At 37.7% G+C, this 15,430-nt stretch overlaps 1 protein-coding gene across 1 annotated transcript; it reads left to right on the top strand.

Annotated features, from left to right (window-relative positions):
• The first annotated feature begins 325 nt into the window (after positions 1-325).
• Positions 326-1,340, top strand: LOC118267809 (uncharacterized). The gene is made up of 2 exons (XM_050694211.1): positions 326-591; positions 748-1,340. The coding sequence occupies exons 1-2, from the start codon at positions 416-418 to the stop codon at positions 1,238-1,240; spliced, it is 669 nt and encodes a 222-aa protein (XP_050550168.1). The 5' UTR covers positions 326-415; the 3' UTR covers positions 1,241-1,340.
• The last annotated feature ends 14,090 nt before the right edge of the window (positions 1,341-15,430 follow it).

Raw genomic sequence — 15,430 nt, 5'->3', positions numbered from 1 at the left:
CGTAACCCGCTGCAATGAAACGTTGCTCTGTAGGTGCGTTACTTCATCCAAGCTTCTTGTTAACTTGAATTATTACTGGATTCCTAACTACCCTGGGAGATTTTGATTAATTAAATCCTGAATGTGACATTTTTCTTTGCCTTTGTTTGCGTCTGGACGGAGCTGTGAGAGTTGAAACTCATTTCGTCTTATTTGTAATAAAATCTTAATATATTCCAAAGCATTTCGTCTTCTCAAGGTGAATACCACGGATCTAGTGAATTTATATTAAATCGTGGAGACAATAAACCTTTTTGCTCTCAACTTAATTCTGCTGAAAAGAAGTAAATGAAAGCAATGTCAAGATGACATTATTCTTCAATACTTTCAGTGATATTATATTTTTGTATTTTTATTTAAATGGAAAAATAACTAAATGGAGAAATCAGACAGCAATACAGTGCAAAATCATACTTCTGGAGATGAAGGAGAGAACCAAGGAGACGATGACGTGCCGACCACGTCGAGGGGAGACAACTTTAACCCTGAACAAATATCACACAACATGAATGATTTCAAAGCTATAGATTTTAATTCCGCTGATGAAGTTAGGTAAGGACTATAGATTTTAATTCTGCTGACGAAGTTAGGTAAGTTCAAGATATACTTTACTTGTCCCATTAAAAAAAAGAACATTAGAACAAGATAAAATTGTTTTATTTGACTAATAACTTGAACTTTAAGATATCAATTCACTATTCATTTTAGGCAAGCTATGAAGGTGATGCTATCTGGGAAAATGCCTCCGCAGTCATTCGCGGAGGACAGCAATACGTTTCCAAGTAACAATGACCCAGTGAAAATCAACGAAACGAATAAATCTATACGCACCCACAACATGTTGAGACCCGTTCGTCTAATTCACAACAAGTTTACATCGGCTTGGAACTATAAGAGACAAACTGCGGCTGAAGTGACGTCTTTACCAGAAAACACGACACCAGAAACGGTGACACCTTCGCAAATGTTGCCGAAACCTCAAAAAGAACCTACAAAGAGTTCCCGTAAACCATCTAAAACTTCTGGTGAATCTACCAGACGAAAAAGACCTGGGCGGCCACCGAAAGCAGGCCCTTCTAAAGCCAAAAGGCCCAACATTAAGTCGATGTACCTCGGGAAATTATCTAACGTTGTTCCCTTCAAGCGGTACCTGGAGTCTGCAAGCGAGTCGGACGTAGAATCTGTTATCACTTTTTACTAAATTATGTCAAACACAATTCTCACTTTTGTTTGTTCATTTGGGCTTTCCTTGTCCTTAAATCAAGTAAAGAAATAAATATCGCTAGAAACATTCAAATTCATTGTAGTTTGTTTATCTAAACGTTTCTTTATTAATAAATTGCGGATCAAAGATTCGTTTATCAGCTTGAGTGGAGATCGTTTATGTTCACCGTGTATCGGTGAGCGGTGCTATCGTATTTCAGCAATCTCTTAGCGGATCGTATCATATCGGAAATTGAATTTCCGATTGGCTCTCGACTGCACAGCAGACTGTCTGTAATGGATGGTCCCGCGGTCCCTGTTTCGCGGAGTTCATGAGAATGATAGATAGAAATACTTGGAGGCGTATTTCAAACGTTCCGATGTGGAAATTGAGGAATATTGATGTAGTATTTTCTTCGTTTCACTTTATTCTGCTTTTTTGCGAGTAAATAGTGTTTATTTTGGCCTGCTCAAACTCGCTTTGGTCTGTTTCTAATGAATAAAGATAAGTTTAGGACAGTTGGTTTACTTTATTTTCACAATTTGGTTTCTAGAAATAAAATTATTGATATTACTGGGTTTATGCCGAAGGTCAAAACTTGATCAGAAACAATAAACAAACTTTGTAATATTCCAATTTAGTTTATTAATACTGCTTCAACTTAGCAACTATTAAATTTTAACTAAAAACTGAACACCAAACGTGATAATTTAAATTGAAAAGCTGAAGTGACAAAACAAGATTGTTGTTTCAATTCGCGGCACGTTACAACATGGCGCACGTTGTTTGTACATGTTTTGACAGGTAATGTAATATGTAGTGAGAGAAATTGGGTCTGAGTCGAGCAGTATTGACACGGGTGCTGATATTGATGAGGACATGTTCCAAATATAACGCACCGGCTCCTTCAGATAAGGCTTTATTTCAACACGTGCCTCTGTTGCGTGGTTTACAAAAGATATTATTGTGGTTGCAGCCTTGAAAGATTTGTCAGATGTATAATTGTGGTAGGTACTGTGTGTTTTTATTGTTGGTAGTTTTGTTGAACTGTAGGGTGCTTTTCCACCAAAGATGTGTTATGTAGCTATGCTACGAAGATGTAATAGCTAAGCTCTGAAACGTGACCGTTTGCACTGATACTAAGCTACGAGTATGTAGCTGTGTCGCCGTAAAGTAGCTGTGCGAGGAAGATGATCTAGTATGCGATGTATCGATAGCAGGGAAGCCATCCATAGCACGCATCACGCATGAAAAGCACCCTTAATGGGTTATGCGTTGATGTTTATGTTTATTTGAACTTGGGAGAAACCAATATGAATGTGAATGCAAAAATGATGAGTCAGTTTATAAAGACAGTCTACAAATGTTTAGTTTTACATTCTTAGTTAAATTAATGGTTGTTTAGTAATCCAAAATATAGTCTTTGAATTAAATTATCACAGAAATGAAAACAATGAGAAATTCCTTTCTTTGTTTCGGTAAAGAATCTCATTATGGTGGAGATTTATTGATAGACGCTCTATTGTTGTCGTCCTTTGACTCGATCGGGCAGTCGTGTACTTTTTACTTTAAACGACCCTAGATTTGATTCCCAAATTCCCCTATATTATTATGGTTTCGTGGCTTTTATTTATCTAGGATTTTTTTACTACGACGGTGGCAAAAAATCACATCACACGGCCCATCAGATGGTAAGTGGTCACCATGGCCTATGAACGCTTGCAACATTTGGGGCAAGGAATCTATTTAATCCCTTCTTGAAGTACCCCATATTGTAGCTTTAGATTTTACTATCTACGAGCTCAGCGGCGTGCTATTGGACAGGCCAGCAGTGGACCAAAATAATAACGTTGATGACGATAGTCTATCAAGAAATATAATTCTGTATATGGTAAATTCGACTGTACGGTTGGCTTGGTGGTTGGGCAACTGGCTGCCGTGCAACGATGTAGTGGCGATTCCCGCACGAAACAACTCTTTGTATGATCCACAAATTGTTATTTTGGTTTTGGGTGTCATGCAAAACTAAACCCTAGTGTGGAGCAACGTTTTTTTAAAAGAATAATAAAAAATAAATCCTAGCAGTAAACAGAAAATTGGGACTATTAAATAACTGTCGCTTAAGAAATAAAGACAGTCACTTTATAGTTATGCTAATAAGTCTTTCTAGCAACACTTTATTGTTTGAAGCTATTCAAGATTTGTCAGATTTTTTTGAGTTTCCAAGGTATCCAGAAAGTTTCCTTCAGCCATCAAAATCCGTAGTCACGGAGGACGGTTTATGCTAATTAGTTTTATTCGTCTTCGCAAATCGTCTAGAAAATGAGCAGACTCAACTTTCGCAGTGAAACCAGGATTACTGAATTTTCTAGGCTTTTTCATTTTACTTTGTTCCTTTGAAGTATTGATTTAGATTTAGCGGGGATTTTATTATTATAGCTTCTTTTGTGGCTTGAGTCATTTCAGAAGAAAATTATCGCATCATTAATCAATTTGGCGATTCTTAGGTCTGCATTAATGAATGTTACTTTTAGGAACAATTGTGTATAAGGGTGAGGAAGATGCGCAGCTCGAGTTTGCGATATTTCGATATTAGGGAAGCCATCCATAGCACGCATCTTTCCATATAACATATGCTTAGCTAAGTCTGTTTCCACCAGTGCTAAGCTATATGTACCAATGAATATGATTGGTGGAAGCCAAACGCATCTACGGCAACGTAGCATAGAATATTTCTGGTGGAAAAACATCCTTTGTGACGTACTAGATAATCACAGTTTTATCGTCCAATCATCAGAGATATTTTTAAAAACATACCCTTAATTGTATTCTTGTACCAGATAGTAACATTTTCCTTCCTTCTTTGTTTCTTTTATTAAAACAAACACAGTCCTTACAACCCCTTGTGAAGCAGTCTCTTAAGCTAAGTGCTTACTTACAACCCAACCCTAAATACTCCCGCTGACAAGTACAACTTAACGCAGCTTAACACAGCCGTGCATACATTACAAGAACTAAGTAAGTAAGTTATTGGCAATCTTTCTGTCCCTCGACACGTTTTACTAAGGGAACTACAACAAACTGAAGAAGTTAGACAATACTGTGACCCGTAAAGCTTTAACTTACTAACCAAAAACCAACCTTCTCTCTTTCAGTTAAGGTTGAATCTCTGATTGGCTGACCGTTTTTTGTCAAGCATGGACATACTTCCCCAAAATTAAGTCCCTATTGTGGAATGTTCTCTAATAATGAACTATGGCCCCCTGGTCCTATTCTGTAGACCCTACAAGTTTAAATTGCATCGTCCGACCTAATTTGGACACGTCACGAAATGGACAACCTGTGTTAATCGTTGCTTTTATTTTTGTCATCTTTGCTTCATTGCTGAGGGTGGTAGAGGACTTTGATTAAGTTCATTTGAATGTGACAGATTTTATTTAGCTGTTAGATGACGCCTGATTTTTGTTTAAATGTAGGTGATTTTTGTATCATTTCTAGCAATGTAATGAAAATTGGTTTTATAGTTAGCCAAGTAAATGCATTGAATTTGATCAAAACAAAATTTCTCTTAGTTTGGCCACATCTTCACTTTGCTGTCCTGGCAGTGAGGGTTAGTGGCCAAACACATATAAACGCTTAAAAAAAATCTTCGCAGTATTGTCCTTCATCGTATCTCGTCATCGTCATCGTATCATAAATGAACTAAAATTAACAACGTCGGCGGTATTTGCGAAACGATACGACCTTCAAACCTTTAAGAAAAGAGTAACTATATTCCTTTTTAAAAGGTCGGCAACGCGCTCCTTACTTATCTGGTGCTGCGGGTGTCCATGAGCGACGCTGATCGCTTACCATCAGGTGACCCGTCTGAACATTTGCACCCCATTCCACAAACGATCAAGTAAGGCGTAACTTAGATTACAAAATTTTAAACTCAGTCTTCAATTCATAACAAATAAGTTATCTATAAAATGAAGACATAAAAACTTAACATCTCTCTATTTGCTCTTAACTAAACTTGTATTAATAATGAATTAATTAATGCATCGCTCGTAAGTTCCGAGACGGCGGGCCCCTGCAAACTTGGCTCCGTCGGGACCCGGGGCCCCGTACATGTGTATTGTGTACTGTGTATTTAGTAGCTCGATGCATGCTTCATTATGTGAGCTTGCATGGAGCTGAGTTTGAGAAACATGATGCTTGTATGTATTTGAGTAATTTTTGTATTGTTTCAAAACTTTCAAGTGCTTAGCAACGGTTCGAACATATCGTATCGGTTGCTGTTATTTTTGTTTTTCTGTTTGGTACACAGGACAAATAAGTTTGATCGTTCTGCGGTCATAAACAGTTATGCACATGCTAGTTGTAATTTTGCCACACTGAGTAACCGAAAAGTAAAGCAGAATTAGCAGTTAGTTAATGGTTAAAAGCAAGGGTTTCATTAAATATCTTTTGTACGACCGTACCGTGCTCTGGGCGGGCTAGTCAGGGTATGGGCGGCGTTGAAATGTCGGTATTGGGGTATTGTTTAACCGTGCTTCAGCCGGCGCACGGTTTTAGAAACCTTAATGTCTTTTTTAAAGCGTTATCCATAGACACCCATCGTATAGGTTAGCTGAAGAAATTTTTTTTTGATTCATAACAATTTCGTCAATCATGAATCATCCTTTAAGGTATCAATCATCCATACTTTGTAATCAATAAACAATATTCGAACAATCAAATAACTTTCTACTTAAATCTTATTCAACACCAAAGGTCTTCCAAATAATCACTACATTTTATCATAAGACTATTCCGACTACATCTTTCCTTGTTTCCATCATTAATACATACCTATCCCTAACAGAAACACCATGCAAACCCCATGACGTTAATTCGAACAAACTTGCAACATACGTTTAGCAATACATCACTAATATTAGCTTCAAGACAAGACGAGACCCGTCTGCATCGAATTTACCGAATTTCCTAACTCAAACACAACAGGCTGGAATTAGGCACACACGGAGCACACAGCATTTGTCTTAGCAAATTAATTCTCAACAAGATCGACTCAGACATGCAGGTGGAAACTCCCATTTACTCCAACTGCCGACAAAATGGCTTCCCATCTCAACAATTGTCCAGGTTATCGGAAAATAGGTTTAAGAAAAAGGTGTATTGAATAGAAATGTATGGAACAGTTAGTGTTTAAGATATTATGTCGACTAGTGTTTTTTTTTTGTTGACAATAAACTTTTTCTTGTACACTACGATATTGAGACCCGGAACAAAAATGTATGCAAGTATCACATAAAGAAGTATTGTATCCGGGAACCGAATCCATGACACGTTGCGCAATAATCGTTCGCTTAGTCTTTGCATGACTATAAGGAAAATTGTACAATATTTAGATCTCAGAATTTACATAGAACAAAACGTCTCGTCTGTTCATTTCCAAAATATAAATACATCACACCCATCGCGTTTCATGTTACATATGAGTAAAATAACTCGCATCAACATCAAGTCACGGAATCCTAGAATGAAAACATCATCAAAAACACCAATTTACTACCAAAACCACTGGCCTATTTTCTTGATCCACAAAAAAGAGCAATTCTTTCCCCTTCAAACTATTAAATGATCCGTCTTCAGCAGGATTTACGTCTGATTGTCTTCCTTATTACGGGAAAAATATCCCCAGCCTTATGTCGGCATAATCAGTTACCATGGGCTCCCATAAAAAATATTCCATCATCTGAAATAAGGCGTATTTACTCAATATAGCGATAGAAGTAGCCTTTTTCACGGTATGAAAAATTGTTTACGGCGAGTGCGACACGCTCGCGAGTTAGGGTTCCGTTGTAAAAAACCCTAATTTCCGTGCACCCTTTCATTTATATCCCGGCAATCTGGAGGCCCCGTAGCTTATTTATAGGGGTCTCGGCCATTTGATGGGTAGGAGTCAGAATGTGTAATGATAAAGGCTGTAAAAAATTGCACAGACTTGCGACTTTTTCTGAAGACTGTCGAGTCCTGATGGATTGTAACTTTATAGAATCTCTGAAGCAAAACTCCAAACAATGATAAGTTTAACAGCTCCCAAGTTTGGATCAATGGTTTACATTTATTGTATTTTGAGACAAATTGCTTAATTAACCACATTTACTTTTCTACATCCAACATACCAATCATCTGTCGGCACAATTTTAAAACAAACACATACCAAAGCGTCAGCCCGTCCAACTATTTTCTTAGCGCGACAAACCGCAGCGACAAATAAGTCGCTAGTGTACTCTCCACGACTAAGCCCACTGCATCTTCATGTAGAGCAAGTTTACGAGTGTTAGTTTGGTTGTTTGGTCGTCTCGATGATATGTTATCATCGTTCGCTATTTTTGATGGGTCGCCCCTAAACCCGGCACCCCCATCTGAACCCGGTATTGTGACGCGTCTCATAGATAACCCTTGTAAGTGGTTCTTTTCGTCACGTTACAACGAAGACGTATTTCGACTTTGACGAAGAATGGATTCACTTTTATGATTTTGTGTTGAAAATAGTAAAGTCGTAAAATGTGGTTCGTTGGAAAATATGGTGTAGATAGAATATGTGGAGCGGGTTTTCGATATCCTATGTATCAGGCCTGAATATATGTTAACATATTGTAATCTTATTATGTTAGTAAACCACGAACGCCTTTTAGAAGTAACTAGGTATACACAGAACTGTTTTCTTACATATTTTTTTTATCAGTAGCTGAGCTATGTTGAACTTAATAGATTTATTTTTCCATCTGCCCATATCGTCTCGTTTTTCATTCCCAAAAGTACGAATAGATTCATGTCATGCTTCGACGCAAATGGGCTGGCTTGACCGGAGTCATATGACGGCCTCACAGAAAACTGACATGAAATGACCAACGCGTGCGTTGTGTGAGGTTACCGGACACCCCTTTCCAATCTTCCCAGCCTTCGATTCTTCAACAACCCTGAAATTGTCAACCCATGGGCCCGCAACGCACTTGTTATCACCGCAACGCAATTGGGCGGATGCGATTGCTTACCAGGTGATCTGCTTCTGTATCTCAATATAACACTCGAAGCCATCACGTTCCACTAATTTAACTTGAGATGACCTAAAACAATTTCCATCACCGCTTCCAGTACAGGATGTCTTAAAATGACTCTAGAACCAACACTATAGGTTTGTTGCCCGATATTGGGACCACCCGTAACCAATGCCGTTGATGTTTGTATGACAACCGAGACTGACCGGTTTACGATGGATGAAAATACTTTTGCCCTAGTTTTCAATGGTACATCACCTCGCTGTTTGACGCAAGATTTGTTGTACTACAATTGGTACCTTCGTAAATTGAGTATATTAATCGCAATATGGCCTTATTGTTAGACACCGCCGAAAAACGGTGAAGGAAAACATTGTGAGGAAACCTGGGCTTATATAATTTCTAATTATAAGTTTGAAATCGCCAACCGCATTGAGCAAGCGTGGTGATTAATGCTCAAACCTTCTCCGTGTACTTATAGGCAGTTGATGTGACGTGATGATGTATTAGCTACAAGTGTTATGTTATAAAAAGCGGGCATAATACCATACAATAGACACAATTCTTTACTATCTTAGTTGTGAAACTAAAGAATCTTGAACAGAATACGACTATCCCGGACCAAGACAGTTGAGCTTATCACCATATAATCAAGCAGACATTTCCTAGTCCAGTGCAATTTGTACCATGAAATAATTAACTTTAAAGTCTCTAATTCATTAGCATCTGTACTTAGTCTGAATCCTGTACATCGATGGATTTTAAAGCCATTCCTCACATAGCCTAAGCCAAGACTTATTTAGTCAACATTTTTTCCCTTTTTCCCCTACAATATATTAAATGGGACCTTTTCCTGAAATCCGTTCAAATTACTCCGCTCACCCCATTCGAGGGAGAAGGGGTCCACGTCCACGTATTAAAGGAGGGATTTTAATTATATTTGGACTCTAAAAAAGTGGCCTCGCAAAGTGATTGCTATGTGTTTTAAAATGTACGGTACTTGGTGAAATTTTGAATTAGGTCGTTGTTTCGTGTATAGGATTTTTTTTTTGTTGTTGAGTTGAAATGAATGTGTGTAAGGTTTGAATTGTGTTTGTCCATATGGAGACTTGAATTTTATGGAATTTATGCAATATTGAGTCAGTTTTTTTATGGAATAGGGAGCAAAAGAGTACACGAGTCACTTGATGGTAAGCGATCGTAGCAGCCCATGGACATTCGCAACACCAGAGTTGTCAGACGTGCGTTGTCGGACTTTTAAGAAGGAATAAGCTCTTCTCCTAAGGGTTTGAAGGTGGTATTGGTTCGGAAATTGGAATGCCAATGCCGATACTGTAGAATGCCACAGATTTGCTTTGTCAAGTTTCTAAGTAAGCATGGATTCATCTTCATCAATAGCCTATAAGTGCTCACTGTGTGAGTAAAGTCATCTTCTCACACGGAGAAGGTATTAGTCGCCGTGCTTGTTGAAGGTTAATTGGCGATTTTAAATTTATAATTACGATTGAAATTTATAAGCCCAATGAGTATTTTCTTCAATCTCTTCTCAAATTCTTATATTCTATCTAAAATAATACATATCTACATGAAAAGGTTACAGCACAGCTATATAATGTGTTGCATAACAGCGGCCTGTCAGGGAGTAAGCACACATGACAGGTTAGATAACATTGGGACGGACGAGGATACAAATACTGTCAGTCAGTCTTGTCTCGAGTTTAATGTGGCCCTTATGTTGCTGGTGGCTGGTGGCTGGTGAACACTTGTCCGTGTTTTGGAGACATAGTTTGTTTCTATTTGTGGATGAGGAGTAAGCGATGACGTTATTATAATTACTAGTTACACCAAGAAAGGTCTTTTTAGGGTTCCGTAGCCAAATGGCAAAAAACGGAACCCTTATAGATTCGTCATGTCTGTCTGTCCGTCCGTCCGTCCGTCCGTCCGTCCGTCCGTATGTCACAGCCATTTATTTCCGAAACTGTTGGGCCTACATAGTTGAAACTTTGTAGGTTGAAGTATTTCGGTAACCGCTATTCGAATTTTGAATAAAAATTAATAAATTTAAATATTAAAGGGGGGCACTCCATACATAGAATTGATTAAAAAAAAAAATTTTTTCAGCTCACATATCCGTCATGGGTGTCAATGGATAGGTCTTTAAAAAAGACATTAAGGTTCCTAAAACCATTTTTCGTGAAAATCAACCGTTTGAAAGTTAGACGCTTCCAAAGTGGAAAAATGAGGGTCCCCCCCCTCTAACTTTTAAAATAAGAGAGTGAGAAAACTAAAAAAAATATATGCTGTAGATTTCAATAGAAACTAACAACGAAAATTGGTTTGAACCAGATATCATTATTAGTTTTTAAGAAATAAACCATTTTCAAAAACCGCAAATATAACTTTGTCGTTCATACAAACACTATTTTTTTTTTTTTTTTATGGAACAAGCCGGCAATCGAGCAGACGTATTACCTGATGGTAAGCAATCGCCGCCGCCCATGGACACTTGAAACACCAAAGGCGTTACAAGTGCGTTGCCGGCTTTTTGGGAGTTAGGAATTTATGTTCGGGAATCGGGGATGGGGAAGATTGGGAAGGGGGAATTGGGCCTCCGGTAACCTCACTCACACAACGAAACACAACGCAAGCGTTGTTTCACGTCGGTTTTCTGTGAGGCCGTGGTATCACTCCGGTCGAGCCGGCCCATTCGTGCCGAAGCATGGCTCTCCCACACTTAAAACTATGTAAAACCACGTTATTTTATAACTTTTATATTATGTCAGCTACATGCTGTTACGGAACCCTTCATGGGCGAGTCCGACTCGCACTTGGCCGGTTTTTTAATTTTGATGGGTCGACGTGTGGCCTGTTATCTCGCCTGATGGTAAAATGGTTTGGTTTTGGTAGTACATTGTCATTGCTTGATGTTTTCCTCCTTGAAATTGCTAAAAGGGTTAAGCTTTCTGCCAGTGGTTTTGCCAGTTTTCCGTGGGATGAGAATAAGTAGCCTATGTGTTATTCCAGACCAAAAGATACCTCTGTTCCAAATTTCATTTCGATCTCTTCAACCGACATACAAACTTTCGCATTTATTATATTGGTAGGATAAGATTTTTAGACTTCATACATCTTCTAATTTCTAAAAATACTACTTTTGGATTACCTTATAATGTTTGGCTAGTCACTCTGCAATTGGACTTAAAACTTCTTGACCCAATATTCTTGGGATACGTATTCTAAAAAAGTCTTTAACCGACAAAATAAAAGCGTATGGTGAAGTTATGTTATATTTAAAACTTCGCCCTACAAAGTACTATCACGCTTCTCCATTGAACTCGCAGGAAAGTTGAAAATCATTATTCATAGAGCATTTATAAAAGTTTTATCGCAACCAGGAAACTTGTGGTGTTTCTTCAACAACGTTTAATCACAAATACAAACTATTATGATTAACTACGAGTCCTCTTGTGTGTGTTCGTGTTGGCGATTTAGTTTCTTACAAGTTACGAAAACTAACTTCCTAACTAAACTAAGTTAGTATATTAATTGCTGCGTCTATTATGCAAAATGGTTGCTAAGATTTATGATTTGGGTTTTTCTTTTTGAGGTTTCTTTATCGTTAAATGTTTTAGCGACTTCAAAAAATTTGGTTTTCTGTTGAACCTTCTCTGTATGTATCCATGTTTGTGCGCGATTATCACGATTGGCCGAACCAATTTTGATGCGGTTTTCAGAAAAGTGTTTATTATATTTACGAGCGACGATTGTTATGATTTTAGTATATTCAGAAAGAGGTGGTTAAAGTCTATTTTTTTAAATATAATTTACTGAAAATTATTTGAAAGTTCTTGGTGACATATAAAAAAAAACTATATAAAAGTTTTGCATTATTTATTCGACTCAACTTTTAATTGGAAGCGCAGACGGAAAAATGCATGATTTTAATAACCCTGCCTCAATATACGGGAATGTAATAATCTCAGAGAAACTAATAAAGCCTTTTTTTAATATCTCATAATTGCAAGCAAAGCATTCATTAGATACAATTAAGTTAGCATCTTTAATATCCACTGCTATCTCCTTTATACTTTCCTGGGATTAAAATAAAGCTGCAGGAATACTTTTTAGTAGATGCGAGATTTCCTTCTTAGTTTCATTTCTGCATAGAAACTATCCAAGTGAATATTTGAATATAAAGTTATCTAGACAGAAGATAATGTTAATTAAATCTCCTCTTTACTGCTATTAGATTTAAAATCTATTTTAGCTTTTAATAAGATGCTTTTCTTACTTTCTTGAATGCGTTTTAAATAGTGTTGCGATTTAATTTGGTTGTTTAGTTTCGTGAGAGTGTTGTTTGAGCATTTCTTTTAGTTGTTTGTAGGTAAGTTTTTTAGGTTCTATTGTGTGTGATCTAGTTATAAACTGCTTTTCTTGATTCAGTAGTTCTTCACCTACCTACCTATTGAATTCTGACCTCATTGATGTGATGCAGTTCCAAGAAATTAGTTGGCTTAGGAATAGGAATAGGAATAGGGATATAGGATTAGGACAAGGAAAGAGTTATTGGATGTTTAAGCTTTTAAAGTCTCTGTTATAGTTACAATAAAACAGTGTAGGTGGCTGGATGTAAAACTAAGATATCAAAATGATGGAACAGTTTATTCTACAAACACACACAGGTTAAATACTTTCTTACAAAACATCTTCAGTAGCCACACATTAATAGAAATGTTATCAGACCCCCCCCCCTTGCCTGGCCGAACTCCACACAAAGCATTAAGATAACAAACAAAACTAATTGATGAGATTCAATAGAAAACAATAACGCACCGTATCTTGATTTACTGACCACTCTGTGGATACGCAGTAGTAATCAGACAAGCTATAACGATTACTTACTAACGTACCTTTATTTTTTCTTTGATTGGAATTCAAAATGTGAATACTTATGTGTATAGTTACTTGTGTAGCTGTCGATAAGGTTCTTAAACTTTCTGATCTTTTTTTACATAAATGTGGTTAAGCAACATTTGCTGAGGTCTACAGGCGATGGACCACTTTTAATATCACTGAAAGCAGGATCGTATGCCTTTAAGAACAGTTTTATTCATCATGAATCGGTTCTAGTTATCATAGAAATAATTTAGGAAATACTGGACTTCACATCGCTATAAATTATCCCGACAATTATATTAATATGTCGATTTTTGATAACACCATTTTGTATACTTAGGTTACCGAAGCTTGTCCTATCAATACTCAGTGGCAAAGATAGTAAATCACCCACAATCAATAGTAGGACGAGAGGTTATCCGTGCAGGAGCGCGCGATTATCTAAATGATTTTACTATCTGACCCTGCCGGGGTCCAACCTAATTTGTTCTCCAATGAGGTTCCATCTGGAGAATCGTGTTACTTGAACTTTCTGCTTCCTGATAGGACTTTGTTGGTATAGCTGCATGGTAGTAGTGATGATGAGTATTGAAAGGTGTGTGGTTTTGAAGTGAGAGATAGGAATTTGTTATGTCAGTTAAGTTGCCGATGTAATTGTTTTGCTTTTCCTATTTTGTCTTGTGAAGTTCTTTCTTTATTTCTTTTCTTCTTTAAACGTTACCCCACACTAGGATTGTCTTCTGTGTCGCGGGTGCGTGCCGACTGCTGACACAAAGAGTTGCTCCGTGCGGGAATCGAACGCGTTACGCGGCAGCCGGTTGCCCAACCACCGTGTAGTCAATAGTTGTTACTTTGTGATTAATAACTTCACCCCTAAAATCGTTCCAAAATAAGAACTCATGAGTTCAGGGACGTCACGCCAATTCAGGTTCTCACTCTTTGATAAATCAACAAAATCATCACACGCTACCAACGAACGAATTCTCCACGTCCCGAAAAATAAATCACAATCAAAACTCAACTCAACACCAACAACTGAAGTCTTCAATTCCATCAACCATTCCAAAGACGGAGACATTTAATAAAAACAAAATGGAGTCGGGAGTTGTCTAGATTTTAGTGCATTGTCTTATCACGTTTATTTGCTGTAAACCGTCGCGGATAGGGTAGTAAAAGATAGGAACCATTTGAAGTGAGCCGAGCTATAAGGATCTCCTAAGTTACGAGTTAGTCTCCTGAAAGTACTTGAGAGTTTAGGAGATGAAGTGTGGGAGTCTTGTTGTGAACTGGTTCTTAAGTTGGGAATATAATAATAAAGGGAAAATATTTTTTTGTTACTTATTTATTACATAGAAGTTGTAGATGTGATTTGTGATAACTACGTTTTTTTGCTGTGGTGTTAATAGACTCCCCGTAGACTTCTAACAATTGTTAATACTTGCTTTTCCAGACAGCTTGCTGTAAGCAAGAAATTTAAAGCTGTTCTCGTGCTCAAAATTAGCTCATTAGAGTCACTACTGAGTGCAAGGACTTGCTGGTGAAGTACTGAGAGCTTAGTACGAGTTTGATTTACGTTTAACGAGAGCGTGTTCGGCGCTCAGATTGGTTGGTTTATTCGAGCCGGCCAATCAGAGCGAAAAAAAACGTTCTCGTTTCGATTTCCTTAAACGTAAAGCAAACTCGTACTAATGGTACAGACTACGCTTATCCTAATATCAAGCAAGCACGCTAAAGGTAAGCGTCCACAGGCCCGCATCGTACGCATCCCACGCAACGGATTTTAGTTTGTCTTGTATAGAAACTCATACAACTGCGTCCACTGAATCGTACGGACCGTTTGGCTGCCTATGCGTATCGATGAGTCATACAGCGTGCGATGCGAATCTTCCTTATACAACTAAAGATCTACAACAACATTATTTTTAAACTGTTTAAAACTGATCTTAGAACGAAACACAAACATTTAATACATAGCCGTATACATTACATATATAATTATCTCTCTATATAGTTCAGTTCAGTACACAATATGACATCTAGCCACGTGTCCACGTGACCGCCGTGATTGTCGAGAGGAGCTCAATTGGCGAAGTTTTTATTGAAATGTCCTCCCGTGTGTAACGTGCACTTTGATACCGATAGTGGACTCGATTATTTGAATCGATTGTGTGAGAGAATTTTTTTTTTTAGTGTAAATGTGTGGGAGTGTTAAAGGAGTGTTGTGGTTTTGGTAGTGAGT

This window comes from Spodoptera frugiperda, chromosome 6 (genome assembly GCF_023101765.2).
Source record: "Spodoptera frugiperda isolate SF20-4 chromosome 6, AGI-APGP_CSIRO_Sfru_2.0, whole genome shotgun sequence".
NCBI classification, from domain to species: Eukaryota; Metazoa; Arthropoda; class Insecta; order Lepidoptera; family Noctuidae; genus Spodoptera; species Spodoptera frugiperda.
The sequence above is the reverse complement of the archived record's forward strand: the minus strand, read 5'-3'. Positions and strand labels throughout refer to the sequence as shown.